Source organism: Curcuma longa, chromosome 5 (assembly GCF_044706935.1).
Source record: "Curcuma longa cultivar G26 ecotype Majalengka, Jawa Barat chromosome 5, ITB_CL_G26_1.1, whole genome shotgun sequence".
In the NCBI taxonomy this organism is placed as follows: domain Eukaryota; kingdom Viridiplantae; phylum Streptophyta; class Magnoliopsida; order Zingiberales; family Zingiberaceae; genus Curcuma; species Curcuma longa.
In genome coordinates, this window is record NC_133865.1 from 9,550,847 (window position 1) to 9,573,915 (window position 23,069).

At 34.7% G+C, this 23,069-nt stretch overlaps 1 protein-coding gene across 4 annotated transcripts; it reads left to right on the forward strand.

The window, feature by feature from the left end:
• Positions 1 to 596: 596 nt before the first annotated feature.
• On the forward strand, positions 597 to 22,704 carry LOC141830088 (uncharacterized). 4 transcript variants are annotated; one of them, XM_074717572.1, is made up of 21 exons: positions 597 to 871; positions 960 to 1,088; positions 3,022 to 3,189; positions 3,303 to 3,386; positions 4,739 to 4,789; positions 5,882 to 5,938; positions 6,015 to 6,097; positions 7,799 to 7,922; positions 8,029 to 8,088; positions 8,887 to 9,132; positions 9,349 to 9,420; positions 9,520 to 9,667; positions 10,689 to 10,816; positions 12,504 to 12,551; positions 13,524 to 13,654; positions 15,140 to 15,222; positions 17,562 to 17,665; positions 18,397 to 18,467; positions 20,174 to 20,457; positions 20,907 to 21,082; positions 22,328 to 22,704. In XM_074717572.1, exons 1-20 carry the CDS (start codon positions 614 to 616, stop codon positions 21,062 to 21,064), a joined length of 2,487 nt encoding a protein of 828 aa, XP_074573673.1. In that variant the 5' UTR covers positions 597 to 613; the 3' UTR covers positions 21,065 to 21,082; positions 22,328 to 22,704. The 4 variants fall into 4 exon arrangements, with proteins under 4 accessions (XP_074573673.1, XP_074573674.1, XP_074573671.1 ...); XM_074717573.1 differs by lacking the exon at positions 22,328 to 22,704 and adding an exon at positions 21,631 to 22,069; XM_074717570.1 differs by lacking the exon at positions 22,328 to 22,704 and having other exon boundaries at positions 20,907 to 21,620.
• Positions 22,705 to 23,069: the final 365 nt, after the last annotated feature.

The following is a 23,069-nucleotide window of genomic DNA, read 5'->3' on the forward strand; positions in this document are numbered from 1 at the left end:
TTGACGCGCCACTCGCTGGTGCGTCGACCGACGTCGGATTTCAGGCGGATTGTGGTAAGAATCCGACGAATTCGATCTGAAATCGTCGAATCCAGCGCACAATCAATTCCGGCCAAATCACGATCGGTTTCCGACCACAATCCGATCGAAATCCGACATCGGTCGACGCGTCGATGAGTGGCGCGTTGATCGGGCCCGATCCGACGGGCGGCGGTGGTCGGACGGCGCGACGAGGGGATGCGGCAGTGACGGGGGTCGAGGGGCGGAGCACTGTACATTCCCAGTTTTGGACGGTTAGATGCGGCACATGATCGGTGATGAACGATGGATTCGACGTCGCGCACAGGAAACAGGCGCGCAGAATATCATTTTCGTATTAATTATATATATTATATAATTTTAATTGATACAAAATAAGAGAAAATAAATTAAAATTGTTCGTGAGTGCCATTAAAAGAAATAACAATTTTAGTTTTTAAAAAACAAATAACATTTGGGGAAAAACATATTTTAACGATTTTAAAATTATTAAAATCTGCTGTATCTATTTGATTTGATATATCGTCACCACGCATTCGTCAACCGTTCAACTCGGATCGCTCGGCGAACTCCGATGTTGGTCGCCCAACGCTCGCTCGCCCTCAGCCCGATCCCTACCCTCTCCCACCCTTCCGCCTCCCCCGCGGTCGCCGCTCGCCGCCTCGCTCGCCTGCTACCTGGCGCCCTTCCCGGCCCCCTCCTCCTCGGTCCCGGCGACCGCCGTCCCGGACCTTCCGAACTCACCGACACCCTCAAGATCCTCGAGTGGGACAAGCTCTGCGACGCTGTCGCCGCCTTCGCTGGCACTGCCCTAGGCCGTGATGCCACCAAGGTGTCACTCCCCCCTTCTTGCTCTTTCCGCCTTCTCTTGGTCGGTCGGACGTGTTTCTTGAACGCTGATCTCTTCTTGGGTGTCGCAGGCGCAGCTTTCGCACGTCGATGTGTCCTTCGAGGAAAGCAATAAGCTGTTGGAGGAGACTGCCGCGGCCGTTGAGTTGATCAATTATGGAGCTGGAGGATTGGACTTCGCTGGCGTAGATACCGTTTTGGTAAGGATGTTTTTGGGTGCTTATGCATGAGATATTTGTGCAGAGGTATGGCTGCATCAAAACTTATATTTATGCATCGGGAAGAATTAGATGCTCCTGCTGTCCACAAAAGATCGAGAATGCCCATTATGTTAAGGAACAGTTAATCTCTACACTGAGTTGTGACACTTCATTGATCTGTGAACCATATCAATTGCTATGGGGGTATCCGGTTTCGTATTGTGTGAAGATATACTCCTTTTTGCTTTCTTAGGGTTAGTTCATCTTTTTAACACCAATGCTTGTTATCACTTTGCTTGATCACACAATCCTCTAAGTATAAGAGTTAGAGCACGGTCACTTCATTATACAGAGACAATGTAATAGTTGGCCACTTCAAACAAGGTGTTAATACATGCTACAGCACTGACTTCCTTTATTTATATTATCCAATGTAGGATTGAACATTCTATTGTCTAAATGACAAGAACCAAAATTCCTACCAGCTCATTGGCTCAATTGGCGTAGCCAATCTACATGAAAATTACTTAAATAGTTAGTTTATAACTTTAAATTTGGGGTTTTCAAACAGTTTTAAAGCGTGCTACCATACTGGGTTCCTTTAGCTCTATTATCAATTTTGGAATTGAACATTTGATTGTGTAAATGATGGAATTGAAATTTGAACAGGCTCATCTACGTGATGGATGGAACTAATCTACATAAACTTTACTTAAACAAATTGGGCTTTAACTTTCAATCGGGGTTTTAATGATAAGAGTCCAACTGGGTGTGACTAAGATGTAACTGTGGTGAAATTAGGTTGGATCTGAAATTAAGGTTGTCAATTTTTTTGGGTTTAGTTTAGCAATGGAGTTTATTCACATCATGAAGTCTTGATACCAAAATGTCACATTAATGAGAAAATTATCTTATTGACTAATTAGGGCAAATCATTAGTCCAAAATTCTTAACCCAAGTTAATGATAGATCACTCATTAGGCCTATAAACTGACTTCATAATCCATGATTCTCAATGTGTAAAGTAGGGAGTCTTACTTTGTGCAATTTTCATCGCAAATTTTAGTTTACTAATGCTATTTAGCTTTTTCAATGTGGTGAGGTATGGGTTCATACTTCATATTAATCATCATAGAAGTCATCTTTTTGCTAACTTATAAGTTTTATGGCCTCTTTCTTTTTTGTATGATCTTATTAGGTTTAACCATGTTACCATAAGAAAAATTTTTCTAGTGCCTTGATGCTAGTGGTTCTGTTGATTTTTGCAATTCATGGTTTTTCTGGGTTTTATTTTGGCATCTAAAAAAAAAGAAAGTTATTAGCACCTAAAGACTCTATTTTCCATCTTTTTGTGCTATGGTTTACTGTACTCTCATTAGTGGCACACATGTAGATCACTGTCCTTCTACAATATTTAACTGTAGATATGCTATTTTTCTCATGGTTGAAGAAAGAAAAATGTCACAGTCAGAAAAGTGTTATCTGTTTTCTTATTTTATATTGTTATGATAACCATCTTTCAGGGTCAATCATGGAGTATTTTGTTCTATAGGCATGTCAGATATAACACATGTTCATCAAAGTGTGGTTTACTTGTGCTCTATTAATACTGATGCAATTTGTTTCTGGTACACCACTGCAAATCCAATTCTAACAGCTCCACCAATATACCATTTGAAGAAATTCATTATAACTATTTCTGGTTTTCTTACTAGAATTAATGCCCTTCTACTTGGTAGATATTGGCTTGATCAGGTTCCTGGTATTCTATTGGTATATTGAGCTATGATTTATAAAATTAGAATAAATGAACATGTCAAGGTCATGTGACGGTTTGTTATTTGCTTAGATTATTAAATGTCGCTGCTGTCATTTTAGGCTTTAGATTACTACTGCTTGTCATTTGATGTTTGCTATTGGATTTTCTTGAAAGGTAAAGTCAGCTATTACTCGTGTATCTAGAGGTTCTCCATTGAATGGAACCGAAGCAATGGCTGTTGTTGGGCTTATAAAATATGCTGATGCCTTGCAAGTCACTCTTAAGACAGCAGTGAAAGAAGATTCAGAGTGGTATAGCCGTTTTATGCCCATTACACCAATGGTAAATCTAGTATATATTATTCCTTTAGTAAACATGGTTTTTATTTGCATTTTAAAATTATTTTTTAGTGCCAAACTATGGATGGTAAATGCTATCTTTTGTTCTATGCTCAGATAATGGATGTTGCTATTAGCCAGGCATTCGTCAAGTCTGCCCAGCTGGTGATCGATGAAGATGGATCTGTTAAAGATAGCGCAGTTTGTATATTTATACCCTTTGTTTCAGTATTTCATATCTTGTCTTTGGACGTTGGAGAGTATAATTGAGATTACTGTAAAAGATGGAAGCCATACCATGTAGATGCGTTATTCAATTGGATACTTTCCCGCTTTGCAAAGTTATTTTTTGGATAATCATCAATAAATAAAGAAGTGTAGAACAGATTGGAATTGTCAGACAATTATTTTTCTTATTTGAGATGAGAATCAAACATTGTCTGATATTGAACAGTCAAATACATAATTACTAAATAGACTTATCTGTGAAAAACCTATTTAGTGTAAGTTAGAAGAGAAAACATTTTACTAAATAATTTGAATGTTTATACTCATAGTTTGAATTGCAGAAAGAAACTTTGAAGACTAAAGGGTTCAAATTAAGTAGAAGTGTTGAACTAAAATTGAGTATATGAAATATAGTTTTGGCAACAAGAAAATTGTGATAGAGTAATTAAATTGACGGAGAAGAATTATAGCAAAAGTTTCAGTAGCTTGAATTTATTTTTCAGCATGGAGAGATATATCATTAATAGGATAAAATGGATTATGAGATTTTGGTACGACAAGTTATGCTTTATACTCTCTGAGTCAAAACATTGACTGACTTGCAAACAAAAATATAAAAATTAATATAACAAAGATGAGAATGCTAATATAACTTATGAGCTTGCTAAAATTAAATAAATAATGTTATGATATGAGAGTAGTTAGGTCATAGGTGTTGCTCAGATAGTTGAAAGTATGTTAAAAGGGTATATATTGAAAGACGACCAATATATTTAATAATTTGAATCAATTTAAATATTGAAGACATGAGGGCTGGGGGAGGCTAAAGAAGACTATTTAACTAGTCCTTCATGGAGTTCAAAGATGAAATATGATATATCTAGCTAACTATAATTATTTGGGATGAACAAACATTTTTGTTGTTGTCGTATAGTCGAAAATATTCAGCCAAGGTAAATCATATATGAATATGACCACTTTTGTGAAAGTCATAATGGCTATAAGCCAATAATTATTTGCCTATGTCTCCGTAATCTGATCATACTCCACTTGGCTCAAAAAGATATTGCTCTGATTGCTCTTTCAGTTGTGTCCCAATTAAGAGACTGGAATTGGGCTGTGGTACTGAAATTTGGCCTTAAGCTTCTAACACAATTACCAACACTGTATTTCATTGGCCTACATGGCTACATTCCTTATGTTTTCCCTGTTTTTTTTTTTTTTGCTATTTGTACTTTAGTATGATTCGATTGTCTTTCATTTCTCCCCTAATTTGCCTTGTCTTTCACCCTTATGCCAAAATTTTATACCTTTTGTTGCTGTAGAGTTCCGAGCTTAGAAGATCCCGTGATCAAGTTCGATCACTTGAGAGAAAGGTATACCATTTCAATTTGATTTGCAAATACTCTACATCAACCTTATTTTTTTGTTTTCATTCTGATAATTCTATTGATATAGTATCTTTGTTTGCAATTTTGCATTAGTTTGTTACTCCTTTGATAACCTGGGTCTTTATATCACATGCATTTATATATGAGCTCCATATTGGAGTGACTAAAGAAGCTACTTCATTAGTATACTAGAATATTTTAGTTGTAGGTTCTGTTTGTCTGTACAAAGCTTGTTCAAACAGCACATCGTTCATATATTCACGGAATGATGACTCACGGTGATACATTGTCATCACAGTCTTTTCCTAATTTCACATTAAATCATGTTTAAAACCATATAGTGCACAACTTTAACTTTTCTTGATATGTTCATTAGTTGAAGATAACCACTGCAAATTCAATCCTATCTTTTTGTCCAATTCTCGGTTACTGCTATTGCAAAAATAGAAAAGCTTAACTAGCTGTGGGAACAAAGAACATAATGACAATATGTCAAAGCAAGTTCAAGTCTTTAACCTTATGCTTTTTTCTATCACTCCTGCAAATTCAAGTTTCATTAACTTTTGGCACCAAAATATTGGAAATTATTACACAAGGCAGTTGTTCTCTCTAATTTCCTTTGGCATCATTAATTTCTAAGGTTGAAATTTTTCTGTTTCTACTCTATTTAATTCAGGCGATGAAATATTATCTTGGTAAAAAGAATTATTTTCTGGAGAAATCCATGATTTCAATTTCCAAGTCTTTTGTATGATATTTGTACTCTTTAAGCCTGAAAATCAAAAGAGTAATGTGAATAAAATACTTGACCAATGAATATAAGTTACTAAAGAATGATCACTTTGATTTTCAATGAAACAATGAATCCCACGGAACAATATTGCCAACTCATTAAAAGAGATTCAAGTATTGGTATGATGAAAGTTACATCTTTCATGCCTATTGTACCAATCTTGGGTCCAGCCTATTATTATTATGGCAGTGTTGCAAAGAAATGAATTTTTGATCTTAATATGTTTACAATCTTCAAAGATCTACTTTGTAGGAGAATTCTAATTTATGTTAATTGCGGTGTAGTTGTATCAGCTTGTGGACAAGTTAATTAGACAGGGTAAAAGTGAAGCTTCCACATTGGTAAGTTTTAAAGAGCCTCCCCCTGTATTGAAACTAATCTGCAGAAGCACTAAGCATTTCTCTCTATTTGATTCAGGAAATGTGCATTGTTAATGGCCGATGCTGCATCAGGGTAATGGGTGACAGATCAACGACACTTGGTGGACTACTTTTGTCTAGGTGTGCTAATTGCACATAGTTTGTGTTGCTGTAGTTCTTTCTCCATGGTCTTAGCTTAAGGTTATGTAGGAGACAAAAGATAGCATTAGTCGATGTAATAAAAAATGATTTAATTAATTTGCTATTACTAGTGATATTGCAGTTCATAGAGTGTAGCTATAAAATTCATGTAGTATATTCCAATTAGTTGTGTTAACCACAGCTTGATAATGGTGATATCTTAATTCTTAAGGTTATATATACTTTTGCATGTTGGATTTTGAATTTGTTTAAAATTTCATTCTTATCACTCATTCAATCCTAGGAATACATCATAAGTATTTTTTGAGCTTTCAAACTCAATTAGATCTGATCAAGTTTTATATGGGATTTTTTATATTACTTTTTGAAACTTTTTGCCTACTATATGCTATCCTGTGAATTGATGATCCTTGACAATTTGTTTCTTAAGCTACATGCATTCTAGAGCTTGACTGTTCTGACCCTGTGTTTATTTGGAGGGCTGAAGAGGGTGGAAAGAAAATACGGAGGAAGGTGCAAGTGGAAGGGGGAGAATCACTATGTTGTTAGGTAGAAAGGGTGGAAGAAAACATAAACTAAATAAAGGATTCTGCTTGAGATTTGTACCAGTAGTGATAGAGTCCAGCTAATAGGCTTTTTCATCCCCTTTTTTTCTTCTTCCAAGACAGTGTGTATTGAGAACTTTGTGACTTGTGTCATATACAAGCACCTTTCAATATCAACATCTGGAAAATTACTATATGCCACAAATAAGCTTGGCAGTACCAATTGGCAGGTCAACAGAATCCTGTGCCTTTGTCATCCAGTTGCTGTAGAGTTTAATTTCTCCTTGACAGAGTTGCCATTCATCCCTAAAATATTAGGATCCTCAACCACTTTATGCGCTCACATGTGCTTCTATTGCTGCCAAACTTTTTATCAACTGGAGTATTTGGTTACAGTCGTTGTATAAATATTAGGTAAAGGCTCAATTTTTTGGGTTGTACCTAAAATTGTTTTTGGACTGGAATAAAATTTCTATCTGAAGGCCTAAAATTTAGCTGCTTAGGGATCTTGAGCTGCTGTCAGTATGAAAAGTGCTGTTAGTGTCGTACAGAAAAATATTGTCTTTTCAATCAGTAAGAAGTCCATGTAGACATAAATTGAAGGATGGAGAGGTTAGTTTATTACTTATCAATGGTGGATCTCTGACATTCTCCCCCCATATTTGACCTACCTTATTCTCTGCCTTCTTCTCTAGGAAGATCTGGTGGCAACTCAAGGTGGTGACTTGTAGTACAATGACTATGAGGATTGCGGAGAACTGAGATGGTGATATTGAATACTTTTCCTTTCTGAAGAAGGGTATATTTCTGTGTTAAAAATCATTGGATCAGCATGAATGTGATGCATTGGAATATGTAAAAATAAAGAGAGCATTTGACCATTGAATGAGATGCCTAAATTGATACCATGAACCTCTCCTTTTATGGCTCAGGTAAGTCTGAATAATGAGATGTCAACATTAATCGCCCCTTATATCTAGATCTACTGCCCATTCTTATTTTTAGCATTCTGGTCAAATTAGTATAATGTTGTTTATGAGGTTTTTGTTGTTTGCTAATACTATTCTGGTTCTTGCATTGCAACTGAGCGAGATTACTCTTCAAATATTTATTTGTTGAATTGCATCACATTTAGTGATTCAAGTTCTGGAAGTATGTTGGAGCCAATTGCTGCTATCCCATTGAATGATGAGTTGCAACAAGCTAGAGCTTTGGTGGTTAAGGCCGAGGAAGATGTTTTGTCAAGGTTAACTGATAAGGTATGAGTCAGCTTCTTGTTTACAAATTTTTTTTCCTTCTGAAAAAGAAATTCTACTTTTTGAAGTCTTGGGGAATATTGATCGATGTGTTTCTTCCTTCTTATAGATGCTTGAAGAAATTGATGATATCCAGTATTTGCTGCAAACAATAATAAGTCTGGACGTTGTATGTCAATGAATCCAATTTTCCTCTCTTTCTATTTTTTTTATTAAAGCATGACATATTCAGATTTATAGTCAATGTTTGCATCTATGTTGGTGTACAATATGGTCTTCCTGACTAAATGCTTAGCAGTTTCGTGACCTGCGAAACATTGGGAACAAAATTTGTATCATACTTTTTACACTACTCTTGTTTCATCTTATATCCATTCTGTCCTTTTCCTTTATGCTTCTATTGTCTCAGGAGTTGTGTATAATTAACACAAGCAGCACTTTTTCCATGGTATATTTGGCACATTGATGATTTTATCCATCTGGGATTTTCTCTGTCTGGATTGATTAAAATAATATAGCCGTTATCTTGTGCTGTACATCCCATTAGGATATACTTCCTGAATCAATAAACTTCAACCGTATGTCAATGATGTTCTGAAACACTGTAACAAGGAAAACCGGTATAATATTGACTTATACTGCTGACCTTCATTGTTTCTGAAATACTTGGTTACTTTTACAGACACAGTTATTGAAAATAGCAAATATGTTTTACTGTGGCCGAATAAAACTACATCATTGACTATCATTTGTTTGTCTCTTTAATCTCAGGAGTTAACCATGTATATTGATAATCATTTTGTTTATTCTGAATGCTCAATTTGTGTGGTTTATTGACTCACCATTCTAGCAATTTGTAATCCAAATTTTTGACAACAAAATTAAGTAGATTTGTTGTGTTTTGTTACGATCATGCAACCATCTTATTTGAACTTTGCTTGATTAATATGCTTTCTTAATGGGATAGATAACTGCAAGAGCGAAATACAGTTTAGCATATGGTGGGACCTACCCTGATATTTATCTGCCAAGCTACATAGGGGGAGAACGCCCTGAAGTATCACATGAAGGTTTAACTACTACAAGTGCGCCATTTAATCTCTCAAATAAGAAATGGAAACTGTATATGCCAAAGTCTTATCATCCTCTTTTACTTAAACAACATCGTGAAAACCTACAGAAGGCAAAGAAGGATGTTGCTGATGCTACTTTTGTAAGTTCCATTCCAGAATATCATTTTGATTATTCATTGATTCCAAAACTTTTGGTGTTTCTGGACTCATCAACTTTACATTTGTTCAATTGTTGGAGTATGAAATATGCCGAAATAACCTATGCTAGATGCTCTTCTTAGTTATATTCACTTCTGGCCATAATTAGTCTTAGAGCTGTATTGTTGAGCATAGTGCAACTCCTTTTTCATCTATAGGAGATCAGAAGGAATTCACATGGTGGAGGGGAAGAAGAAGGGTGTGCACGCCTTGTATCCATGAAACTCAGGGTAATTCTCAATTCTAGAGTTAGCAGCTCAAAATTCTTGAATTATGTAAAAAATTTCTATGATTCTCTACATTTTTGTTTACTCACACTTTTTCTTTAGGTTTCTGAGCTAGAAGAAAATAGGCCAATACCTGTTGATTTTATTATCTCAGGGAATACTGGTGTGCTGGTTATAACTGGTCCAAATACAGGGGGTAAAACTATTAGCTTGAAGACGGTTGGTTTATCATCTTTGATGGCTAAAACAGGTCATATCCCAGTACAATTAGTCTATTTTTCTGTAGTCTTGATCAGATTTGATTAGTAAAAAACCTACAAGGTCATATCCCTTTGATACATTACTTCAAAGTCCAAAAAACACAAGTTTTTTATTTATTCATTTCCAACCTATGACCTACTCGTGATCTTCAGAAGTAGTACATCCATACTTAACAGATTTTTGCAAATTGCAAGCCACCATTCTCCTACTGCTAGCTGCTCAATACCAAATCTTGACCTCCTTCCATAATTTGCCTCTGCAAGACTATTGTCTCTCCTTGAAAAATGAGAAGAAAGAGCGAAATTGCCATTCTCCAAACCAATTAACTCATCCCTCCCTGTTCCAATTCCAAAATAGACAAAAGAGAATTTTGTTTTTATACTCCAAAATCACCAATTCTCTTCCCCTCCTAGCACACGTTATATACCTCCTTTATTCTTGTCTGTGTTCCCTTCTTCATTCACCCAGGAGCCCCCATAAAATATTATATTATGTCCAGTCCCATCTTTTAAAACAAGAGATATTTAAAAAAATGTTGACACCGCTGACAACTTTTCTCCCTTTTCATCATTTTAAAGGGAAACAATAATTCTTTCCTTCCCTCCGAGGAAATACAAATTAGGGAATATTTCTCTATCTTTTTTCATTTCACTTGCACCATTTCTAGCTGTTTCCTTCCTGGAAAAAACATGGCCTAAGTGTTGAATGGTATTTTCATTACTCGTTGGGCTGAAAGCATTTTTCTTTCTTGAATTTGTTAGCCTAGAATCTCACATGCTCTCATATGCATAACTTTAGCCGTTGTCATCAGAAAAGGTGTGTTGGCATATACTTGAGTTTTGGGTGGGTGAATGATGTACAAAATAATAAAATATGACCATAAATCACATTTTTTTGTTATTTTCTTTTTTGTTCCCTTTGCAGACATAATATATGGTTAGATTCATTGGAAATTGCCTCATCAGTTTACTATGAGTTTTCTCTATGAAGTAAAAGCATTTTTATGACAGGTGTTTATGTTATTGCATCTGAGCCTGTTAAAATTCCCTGGTTTGATGGAATATTTGCGGATATTGGAGATGAGCAATCTTTAACTCAGTCACTTTCAACCTTCTCTGGTCATCTTAGACAGATTGGTGTAAGTTGTGGCTTTGTTTTCCTCGATACAAAGATTCATTCAAGCAGCTTATTCTCTTATATTTTCTCTCTTATTTTCTATGTTTGAAACTGACAGTCCTCTATAAGTTTGCTCTTTGAAAGTGAATTTGGTTATATGCACACTTGTTCTGTCTGTAAACACAGTAACGGTAATTTAACTGCACACATTTTATGTAATAAGCTTGTCATGCAATCAAAATTTGCACTTGTAACCTGGAATGTGGTCCGATACTTAGCACTTAGCAAAGGCATATTTTTTTTAGTAATGTTGGCCATGTCAACTGAGTTATAATTTACTGAAGTCCAATTTAATGGTCTGGTTCACACGAACCAAATCCAATTAAAACTTTGGTGATGTTCTGTTGATCATCCAACATTATCCAATTAAACCTTTGATGTTGTTCTGGCTATCAGTCAGCATGATTCTATCTTGCCATGCAGTGATGCTTCAATGATGTTATGTTGAGGTAGAAAGCTGTTTAAGTTAAAAAAAATTAATGTCTAAAAATAGCTTGGTGATGTTCTGTCGATCATCCAGCATTATCCAATTAAACCTTTGATGTTGTTCTGGCTATCAGTCAGCATGATTCTATCTTGCCATGCAGCGATGCTTCAATGATGTTATGTTGAGGTAGAAAGCTGTTTAAGTTAAAAAAAAATTAATGTCTAAAAATGGCTTGACTTGTTAGAAATAATAAACTAATACCTACTCTGTTTATTGGGAAAATAGAGACTTTTTTCCTGTTCATTTTGTATTAGTAATTATATTAGTGTATCTACTTACCATTTGAATTTTCATTCTGGTCAGCTGAAGTATAAATTTTCATCTGAGAAATTTGAGGGTTTTTTTTTGATCACTGACCAACCTATGTAAGCCAAACTATAGAGTATATATCTGAAAGATTCTTCTCTTTCGTGATCCTCACTGGGGTTCACATATATATTATGTTTGGAGTTGTAGCTTTACGATCTAATTTGAGCCTTTAGATTATATTTTTAAACTAGTTAGCGTTCCCTTCAGATATGTTAATATAAGTTGATGTACTTCATTTTTAGAAGTTTGAAGACAAGTGAAGTTTGTGTTGTAGCTTTCACCGTCCTGTAATGTAATTTTTACCTATTTCATATATCTGTCATTATAATTTTTCATTTATGCTACATTGTTTTCATGGAATTGAATTGATAAGAGGGAGTAGACCTAGGGAATGGAATTGATAGGAAATAGCTTAGGAATATATATTCTTTAGTTGGGTACATGGAAAGAAGTATATGGATCATTGTCATTCCTATGTATGTTTGGTTTGTAGGAATGCTACAAGGAGCGCGCCTCCATTATGATAACAAAAATTCTCTCCAAGTAAGATAAGTAATAAAAGGTATTCCATGGAATGGAGTAAGAAATAACTAAGAAGGATGATTGAGAAATAACAATTCCATGGGAATTGGTATTCCAAATTTATTTTTTTAACCAAACGTCTGCTACTTGTTCTGTGGGAAATTCATAAAAAATATATAGATATTTGTGTGAACCAGACACAACATTAGTGATTAGGTAAAGTGTGATGCGCTTTACAAAAGTCTAGAATCATTCTGGTATATACCTGTGTAAATTTGAAATATTTATTGAAGTTAGAATTCTTTCCCTTATACTTGTGCTCTTTTGCCAGGCTATTCGTTCTCGATCAACAAATAAGTCATTGGTTCTCTTGGATGAAGTAAGTGCCACATATCAATTTTGTTCTTAAAAATTCTTTTGTTCAGATATATGTTTTTTAAGACAGGGTTGGCTTAGTTGTAGCACAATCAACATCATGTTTGGAATGAAAAGTTAGATTGTAATACGTGAGCAAAATCATTCAAGAAATTCATCCCATAGATGAGTACTTCACAGGGTATAATTGATAGATAAACTTTCAATATTGTTATTATCTTTCTGTTTAATTACAAAGAAGAGCACCTTTTTTATGATTTCAGCTAATTCTATACTGCTCAGAGGTAATTAAATTGCAGTTTGACTGTGCATGCTGAAATCAAATTCAAATATATTATAATCTACCTAAGCAGTAATTGTTTACTACAATTCATTATGACCAAAAGGTCCAAACTATGAATCTAGTCTTGAATATGATTATGATTAACTAGAAACAAAAGAGACCAATGTCAGGTGGGGGCGTGGAGACTAAAATGTATGGTTTAAAATTTGAGAAGTTATAGTTTGGGAGAATCAAGAATCATTTTAAGTAAGCGAATAAGAGAGTTGACGAGATTCTGGAGGAAGTTTTGCAATTGTACAGGTGAAACAGCAAAAAAATTTGGGCTTTGCTACATTTGGCTTGACTGCAAGAGCTAAATTGTCACTTGTGATCTTTACAAGTCAGTACTTTTTCCTTGGCCAGTCTGTCTAGTCCCTCAAACCAGGTTTTCAAGCTGTTTGATGTTCTTTCATCAATCCAATTGTAATGCTTGTAATTGGTTTTGTGCACTTTCTGATCTACTTATCAAGTTATTTTTCATTTACCTTTCATATAATTTCTCAACAACCTCATTGTTCCTTAGTTTTCATTTTGTCTTTCATTTTAAACCGTCATAACTAACTTCTACTATCTGCCGCTAAGCCTTAAATACACTCCAGTGCAACATATTAATGAAAACAAATGTTGACATTTGACTGCTCATTCATTGCTTAGGTTGGTGCAGGAACTAATCCACTTGAAGGAGCAGCTCTAGGAATGTCCATTCTAGAATCTTTTGCTGAAGCTGGTTCTTTTCTAACTATAGCTACGACTCATCATGGAGAGCTTAAAACACTGAAGTACAGGTTTGTATAACACTTCTTCATGGATCAACTATTATCCTTCTGGAAATGAGTTTTGTAGTTAGCCTTTTACAGCCAACTATAAGAATTCTACAGTAGATAGCTTGTGGATGTGTAGTTGTGTACATCTACATGGCATTTCCATGATGACAATTTGTTTTCATTCTTCTATAATGTCATGATGTGTAATACTAGCAGGAAACTACCACTGTTATGCTATGTCAACTTCAACTAATAATCTTTGTTTTCCTCTGTTATACAGAACTAGCATCTAAAGGCTTACATAATGAATGATTTGTCAATTCAGTCCCTCAGATACATTTGTCTCAGCTAACTAGTTGAATTTTTGGCTTGAATATATTTCTATAATAAAATTTTGATGTGCTTGGTGAAATGTTTGTGGTAGCAAGTGCTCTTTGACTTGGCTGCGAAATACTGAATTCCTTAGATATTGCTCAAGAACCCAATACTGATTGAAATTTTGGGTTCTTCAACAGCAGGCACGGGAAGGGAAAGAATTTTTCAAAGCGGTGTGACTTTTTCAAACACAAATTTATTAGTATATACTTAACTAAATATAATAATAAGAATAATTAGACAGATCATAGATGGTCAACTTATGTAGTGTAAGCACATAATTTTTTTTTAGAAAAAACATATAAGCAACATCCATTTGGGTCATACACAGGTTGACTGCTTTATGTCATATAAACAGTTATGCTTGATCCAATTATGTTGGTAATACAAGGAAACTAAAGGAAGCAAGTAAATTAGCACTTCGGAAAATCCATGTACGGTTAGACCTGAGGGATAATGTAGTTGTTTGAATTACAATTATCAGGTAGCTTGGAAATTTGGGAAGGTCATGGCAGAAATAGATGCAATTTACAAGAATTCTACTTGGTAAGCTTTTAGTCTTCATGAATAAGCAAACCAACTAGCAGATTGCTTGTCAAAATTTGTGAGAATCTCAAGGGGAATCTATCAAAGCAAGGGGATGTGAAGTTACTGCACCTTCTTAATTCAAGAAGCTATCCTTGCCTCTGAGTGAACTAGCAACAGACAGGGTTGATTCCTCGAAGAGAGATGTGGATACATGGAATTGATAAGAAATTAAGAACTATAAAAAGATGAGATTCCATAGAGAACTTTGTGCAACAATGAAACTATGTTCCATGAAAGGAGATTTTTTTCCTGTTTGTGAAAAAATGCCAATGAATCAACATTTTAGAAAACTATGTCATATTCCACAACTGATTTTGACTAACGTGATTTTTCTGACATTCTCTGCTCTTTTATATTTTAATTTCAAAAGTTGGGTAAGAAAACCCAAAATTGGTGAACTGATATGACCTGAACTCTTAATAGCTTACTAAATCTGAAGTTAGAATCGTGATTAAAAATTTTCATTTTATCCATAACTTTCATGTGGTATAATGTTTATGTTTAATAGATATTGGAACCTAAGAAGATTTTATCTTGTAGCAGTAGTGCTGCATTTGAAAATGCATGTGTGGAGTTTGATGAACTCAGCTTAAAACCAACGTACAAGATCCTCTGGGGAGTACCAGGTTTTCTTTTTTCTCGTGAATTTTATCGACCAAGATGCATAATCTTGGTTATATTTAGATTCTGTTTGGTAAAAATATGTGTGAGATCTTAAGATTGTCACATACAAAGAAGTAGAATGGTGATTTTGTTCCATTTGCGTACAATCCCAAGTGAAAAAAGAAAGAAAGAAAGAAAAAAAGATAATCTAGGGGGCTGATACTTGATAGTTGATAGTGATAGTACGCATTTGATTCCCGTATATTATATTATGAAGGAATCAAGTAGACATTGACTACTGTCTTTTCCTTGAATTTGAAAGTCATGATGTGCATACCTCTTGTTGGTTTAGAAGCCTAAGCCTTATGATTCTTTTCCTTTAAAATTTATTTAAAATATCTTTAATAGGCACAGCTTGTTTGGCTGCAAATATGGTTACCACTGGTAAGTATGCTGAAAATGATGCTCGAGAAGATGTATTTAAACCTATATCAGCCACCATCAACTTTGCTAGGAGAACATGGTGCTGTAATGTTCCATGGTCATACAAGAGGTGAGTGCTTGCCTAAGCAATTAAAAGGGCTTATTTTAAATATAGGTATATACTGGAAACTTTTGATATCTAGGGTATTTGAAATATATTGGAAGAGAGGAAAACAAAAAAACTCATAACAGATGGCAAAAATTCAGAAAGCCAGAAAAAGCTGAAGAAAAAAGTAGGAAAAATCCAGTAAACAAAGAAAGCATCAAGGCAGAGGGAACAGAAAACTTAAAAAAAAGAAATCTATAAAAAACCAGCAAAATGAAAAGCAAACCCAGAAAAATCATAAAAATCCAGAGAAGAAGCATGTATCAAAAGTGAACACTAATTTTAATTATTTAATCCAATTATTTTTAAGAGGTAGCACTGGAGATATCAAAGATTATCTCTGTTTCTTATAGCTTATAGGTGAATCAATGCATCTCACAAAGATAACCATCCACATGTAGCTTTGCTTGAAGTCCGTAGGTAGGAAGCATTAGTGTATCACCTTGTTCTTTTTGAGGTTGAGGTTGTGTGTGCTGTGCAGAAGAGAGAAATAATTCTATAGTGTGCAGGAGAAACCTAAATCAACAAACCTTGGGTAGACCTGAACCTAACACAAGCCTGAACTAGACTAGAGTTTTTGCCTCGTCCTTGAGTGCTTGCCTTACTGCCTGCTTCCCAGAACTGAGCACTTGCTAGTGATTGTAGTTAGGCACTTGGACTTTGCCTCACCTTGGCACTTACACGATCACTCAGGCACCTTTTAGCAACCGCCATGAACTGCTCTAAACTTAGTAGCTTAAAGAATAGTATCGATCGTGGACTACGAGACTTTTAGATCATGTGTCCCTTGCCTTCAAAGAACAAGTCATCATGGATTTGTATTTGCATCTGGAAAAAATTGCTAGGATCCAATCTTTTCACACAATAACAACAACCAAGTCTATCCCAGTGGGGTCGACTCTTTTCACACAATACACAAGATCATTTTAATCAGATTTACTCGTGTATTTTCAGACAATAAATCATATATAACTTGATGTGTCTTACAATGAGAAACTGTAATTTGCCTTTCAACTTACTGTTTCACATAGGATAGTTCCAGGTAGCTCAGTTGGTAAGAACCTTGGAAGTTGTTGCCAAGCCTTGGGTTCGAAATTCTTGAGTTCCATAATTGTTGATGCCTTGTCATCAATCATGTATAAGATGCTATGCTTTCAAGAACACAGGGCGAATTGAAGGGTTATCACTTAGAATTGTTGCATGTGTCTGAATCACTTGACTTGGCCTCTATAAAATTAGAAATGCATATTGTTGCACAATCTGGTTATCTCTAGGAGTTTGGCATCTTGTACATGATTGATGATAGGGCATCAACTTTCTACAAAGCCTTTTTGTTTTTTTGTCTTTCGCTGCACATTTTTCTTCAAAAATTCGAAATGAAATTAGAACCTATGCCTAAAAAATGAATGATGTATTTCACATAATGATGAAATTGTTGAACTTAGTTTAATGTTGGAATCCTTGCCAAATGTTCTGATATCACGAATGCATAACAAGCCCTAGGAATTGGAATTTTAGCAACAAAAATACTTTTATTTTTAATTTTTTTTACAATAAAAATGCTAAAGAGACTTTATTGAGGGATAGTAAAGTTTTCTTAGTATTTATCAGTAGCAATTAAGTGAGCATAAGTTGTGACTGACAATTGTATCAAAGTTCAGAATATGATCACCGTGTAGTGATGATTTGTAGTTATCACCTAAACCCAATAGTGAGTTATTTTAGTCTTTTCAATTCCTGGAAAATGAAGGAGTCTTCACATATTTCTTTCAGGCCGTTCAAATGCAATTAACATTGCTGAAAGGCTAGGTCTGGCAAATGTTATTGTGGATGGTGCACGCAAGCTACTTGGAACTGCAAGTGCAGAGATCAATGAGGTAAAGTCACAATCATGTTTTGCTTCTGTATTGCAACTTAAAATATGTTTTCTCAGTAAATGATAATTTATAATTTAAAGATCTTGTTTGTCTAAGTTTTTTCACATTATAATTTTTTATTAGTCAGTTTTTTTTGGATTATTCATATAATTCATACCATATGATACCATGAAAGATTTTCTGGCAATCTTTTAAGCTTCAGTTCATGTTTAGAACAAAAAAATTTCATAAAATTCTTAATATCTTACAATGGCCTCGTAATTTATAATTATATAGCTGGAATACAATTATAAAAATGTTTTTTAAGAAAGAGGGAGGGATAAAGTATGGAATAGTTATTGAGGTGAGATGCTCCAAAAGGTCCTAGATAATGTGTTGTATAATTTCTATCCTGCTATGTTAGTGAGGAATTGTGTTGTCAGATTTTCTTTATTAGTTCATTCTTTTGGTCCTTGTTCATGAAAGATCTTCTTTTTCCTAAGTCTGCTAGTGCTTCATCATTGTAAGTTGTGTTGGTCTCAACTATCTGATGATGGTTCCCAAGTCCCCTAACACATTGCTGATACAAATTCATACTTCAAAGTTCTATCAGAGGAAGTGTGACAACTTCCAACTCAGAAACATAAGTTTACTTAGCGGTGGTGGGCCTTTTAACAATTGGATGCATGATTTTGAACTTTTATTTACTATTTTAATTGACAATCTATGAGTATAAAAGAGTGTTCATGCAGGTAATAGTCGATATGGAAAGGTTTAAACAAAGCTTCCAACAAAATCTTCAGGACGCAGAACGCTACTTGATGTAAGGATTATTCTTTTCCAAAAGTTTTACGTATTGTAATCATATGGATCTAAACATCTATTGACATATTTTGCATGTCATAAAAGTAATATTATTGGTTCAATTTTTACATGCGATATGCTATTTTTTTTTCTTCTAAGGCATTTGGCACAGACTTCTTGATTTAGTAATTGACTATATTTGCTTGGCATTTAGTAGTTTACACACTAAAACACAAGATTGTGGCTATTTGACTACATGTTTATGTTGTTTTTTTTCATTGCATCACTTGGAAATCAGATTCATGGTACTTATTCACTTTTATGCTGCCAAGATCAGTTTTTGCAGTTTTGCCATGTTTGCTGTTATGAAAAAGGAAGTATGGACTTTGGTTCTATTTTTTTCTATAACTGCTAAAAATTAACATGAAAAGCATGCAGTAGGATATAATTAGTTATCTATTTAGAAGTTGAGTTACTGAAAAAATGTAATAAGGGACTTTGGGTAGTATAGTAATAGTTCATCGACCAATATGAAAGACCTTGCCCAACTATTTTTTTCAATATTATTCTGAAATATTAGTTATGATCTACATCCAATCCTTTTATGATAACTTCAATCATACGATAAGTGAAACCGTAATGATGATATGCAAGATCTGAATTCAGCTTGCAGTTAAACTCGTTAGTACTAAATTCAAATGCTTTGTCAATTAGTATAAGTGGATGTGTTGAAGAATTCCAACAATCTGTTTACAGCAGGTAACACTTTGGTTTAGGTAGGAAAATGGCTCTGCATTAGTAAGAACTCAAAAATTTATGTTAAAAAAAATAAATGTAGGATGCACATGATGTAAATTACTTTCTCATTATCATGAATGGTAATCGACAAATACTGATGACGCTCTAAGGTTGAAATGGTTATGAAAGGGATAATGAGCAATGGTAGTTCAAAAAAGAATTAGTGGGAATTGGCATGTATGGTATTACAGCTTCTAGCATTTGTCTTGTGCCGTCAGAATTATTTGTTATATTATTTTGTTGTATTGCTCTTACAAAGAGCTGATTGTGTGAAACACTCTAACTAGATTAGGGCAAAATGGTGCTCTGGTCTTGAGCCACTGGATTAAACTGTAGCCATAGATAATTATTGTTTGAAGATAGTGAGAGATTGTTAGTCTTTTCTTGTGGGATTTTTATCACCAAACACCACACATTTCAGTGAAAAGGAAATAAAGAAATGTGGGTGATGCTTTCAGCCATCATGAGTATATGCATGAGTATTCCAGTTGCAGATCATTGTTTGGGTTCTAACTATTTACGTTGGTACAACCTTTTGTCCCATTTAGAAAAAATGTCAATGGTTTATTTAATGTTATGTAATTGTCCCAAATAAAACCTGGTATGACAACAGTCAATGCTGCCAAGAAAATGATTTCTTGTAGTACAAAATCAAGCAATGACTAGTTTTTTTATCCTAATTAGCCAAAGGTATTAAAAAAACATTTGCTCATGGTCTTTATGCCGTTGCAACAATTTGATTTAGGTATCTCTATATTCCACTTAGTTTTGTTTACCTGAGGTTATTATGCTAATGGAATACATATTATGTACTGTTAGAGCATGAAAAAGCATCTCTTTTTTTATTCTTTTTTCGGCAGTTGATTCACTTAAAAAAGTCTGTTTTTGTTCATTATTTGTAATTTCACATGAAGTTACTGATTTTAGGCTGTCAAAAGAACTACGTGGAAGCCTATTGGTGGCAAAGAAGAAGATTGCAGATCATGGTGTTAAGTTGAAAAGAAGGAAAGCAAAAGCAATCTCAGATAGTGCTGCAGTGGCACGTTCTCTACTTCGTCATAAGCTGCATCAGTTTCGCGAGTCTACTGAGATGAAATCAAAAAGTGAGAACATAGTAGCCAATAGCTACTCAATGGAAAATCTTGAGCATCCAAAGTCAAACACCACCCCAGGATGGAGCATATCATCCCGAACCACCAAGCCTATGAATGGTGGGTATAACTGAACATTATTTCACATTACTTTTTGTTTTCTCAAGCAACATCGTTTCCTAAAGATGGGGTATCTTCTATGCTAAAATATGTGATATAGGTAGGACCTTCTCTTAGCAACTTGCTATTAGTTTTTTAAGATAATAACTTGGTCGATCAAATTTAGGATTGCGCCGGTTCAGTTCTAATAGCTTATTAGTTGTAAGATTGGTGGCGTTAATCCTTGGATTCACTTGAAATGGGAAGATAATATTGAATCAAGACAATTGGGCTTTTGCCTTCAACATTGATTTGAGAAATATAACCTTTGTTTGTGTGTTGAGAGATTGGGCTAGTCCAATCCGGTAATGAGAAAAAATAAGAAAGCAGAAGAAATTGACATTTTCTCCTTTTTTGTTTTTTGTTTTTTGAAACATGTTACTCAAATACATGTGTTCTTGTTCTCTCAGATGAAGAATGCTATGTGCCAGCAGTAGGCGATACAGTGAATATTCCATCCCTTGGCAAGGAGGCCGTCGTTCTAAAGGTGGAAGAATCAAAAGGGGAAATTCTGGTCCAGGCTAGTAACATGAAGTTGAGGTTAAAGCTCACGGATATTAAAAGCTAATGGACGAGGAGGATACAAGTAAGTTGATGCTTCCCTATTTGATGATGAAATCTATGAGAAAACTTAACCATTACTTAGGAAATGCTCATGTAAAAAATACAAAAATTTAATGTAGCAAAATTGAAATGCTAAGATGATAAATGAAGTTATATGGAGATAGATATGAACATGTTGGAAACATCGACTGCACAATGGCTAAAAAACTTTGTTAATGTAAACCATTTTAATTAATTTAAATTTTACTAATGATAATATTGAGAAATTTTCTTACCTAGCCATTGTGCAGTCAACGTTTCCAACTTTGTCAGCCCTCTAGACTAGCGGTCAAAAATTTGATTCAAATGGACTCGCTCTATTGATCAAATTGGACCTGATTGATCTTCAAAGGTTTTAAAAACACTCTTAAACAATGCATATTTTTCTAATTATTCCAAGCATTTTTTTATGGTCTCACCCCGGCAGATTCTGTTTTGTCACATTTAAAATGATTTTACTATTTCTATTGGAACTATGTTCCTTCTTCTAGTTTGGAACAATGTGTATGGTTTTGATATGAGCTGCATCAGGAAGCAAGCTATGGCTGAACCACTCGTCGATACTTTTGATCCAAAACAAAATGTTTTAGTTAAGGTGATTTCTGTTAGTCCCATGGAAATATTTATGGTCGATTCTTATAGACAATGGATATTTCTGAAATGGCATCTGGTGATGTGTCCTTCACGGCTCCTTTCAAACTAATAGCAGAACGCAATGATTAGATACATGCATTTGTGGCATACTTTAATGGTATTCACTCAATGTCACAAGGAGATAAGCTTTTCTACGTAAGGTTTCATATTTAAGGCAGTCATCATAAATTGTTAATGTATTTGCCTTTTTGTACTTATGGTTTGATTAATTGGTTTTTTATGCTTGTATGCATTTTTCTTTCTTTTTTCCCTCTATTTAAAATATATGCAATTGCCTTTCTAAAAGAAAGGAGACTCTTAGATGAGTATTGCTGAAATCAGGTTCTGCATCAATGTCAAGAAATAAAACATTTACATCTGCAAAATTTTGTCAAAATAATGTGAAATATCCTTTCTTGTTGTTGAAACGTAGTTCCAATCTAGTGGCTAGATTCAAGCAGGCACTAACTTTGCTCCATAAATAATAACTTACCAAAAAATTTTACCTTTGCATACAAGAGAGCCTCCAACATTGCATTAGCTTTGCCATTAAAGTGGGGGAATTTTATACAACTTTTGCGATTTACATATGCAGCAAAGGGAGCTGTAATAATGCAGTACCTTTGATGGATATATAAAAGAAATGAAATTATGATGAAAAATGGATTACAAAGGTAGTACATTGCTGAATGCGAACGAGACGAACCATATTGACAAAATTCAAGGTCATGAACAACTAACAGTGCATTCAGCAAGAGAAGAGCTGGACGCTATCATCCAGAGTACATCAGCTCTCGAGCAAGGAGGAATCCTTCTTGCAGTGCTAATATTCCTTCAACAGAGGTTTGGTGGTGCTTGTCTTTCTCCTTCTAAAAAGATTGAGCCTGAATCGTACGAGTTAATTCCCGTAGGGGCCTCTTAGTTGTCATTTCATGAATGCTACATTTAAAGTGTTTTGTATAATGCACTTGCCTTTCACTATCTGAAAGAAAGAGAAGGAAAATGTGTTTGGTGTTGCACACTGGCGCGCCTTGAATGACCATCAGCTCGTAGTGATGAATCTCTCATTTTGTATGTATCATTTCGTATTAGCCGGGCAATTGGAATTCCTTCCTTTTGATTTTCTTTACACGTGATTTCATCCATTAGCGCGGTAGGAGTGTCTACAGTATATTTTCTTAGTTCACCGTTTTCTTTAATTAGTATTTGTTAACGTTCTTTTGTTAATTTCTTGTTGAAAATATTAAATAGGTAACATGCACAAACATTATACAACGTAATGCGAATTCTAAGAAATTTTCACCCAGCTGACTCTACCTACTTTATCAAAATGCCCG

What these genes read in the sequence shown, in the direction of transcription:
- LOC141830088 (XM_074717572.1), top strand. Translation starts at nt 614, where the DNA reads ATGTTGGTCGCCCAACGCTCGCTCGCCCTCAGCCCGATCCCTACCCTC. An exon ending in TTGTATCCATGAAACTCAGG is followed by an intron (nt 9,421 to 9,519) that starts GTAATTCTCAAT and finishes CTTTTTCTTTAG; the next exon opens with GTTTCTGAGCTAGAAGAAAA. An exon ending in AACCACCAAGCCTATGAATG is followed by an intron (nt 20,458 to 20,906) that starts GTGGGTATAACT and finishes TTGTTCTCTCAG; the next exon opens with ATGAAGAATGCTATGTGCCA.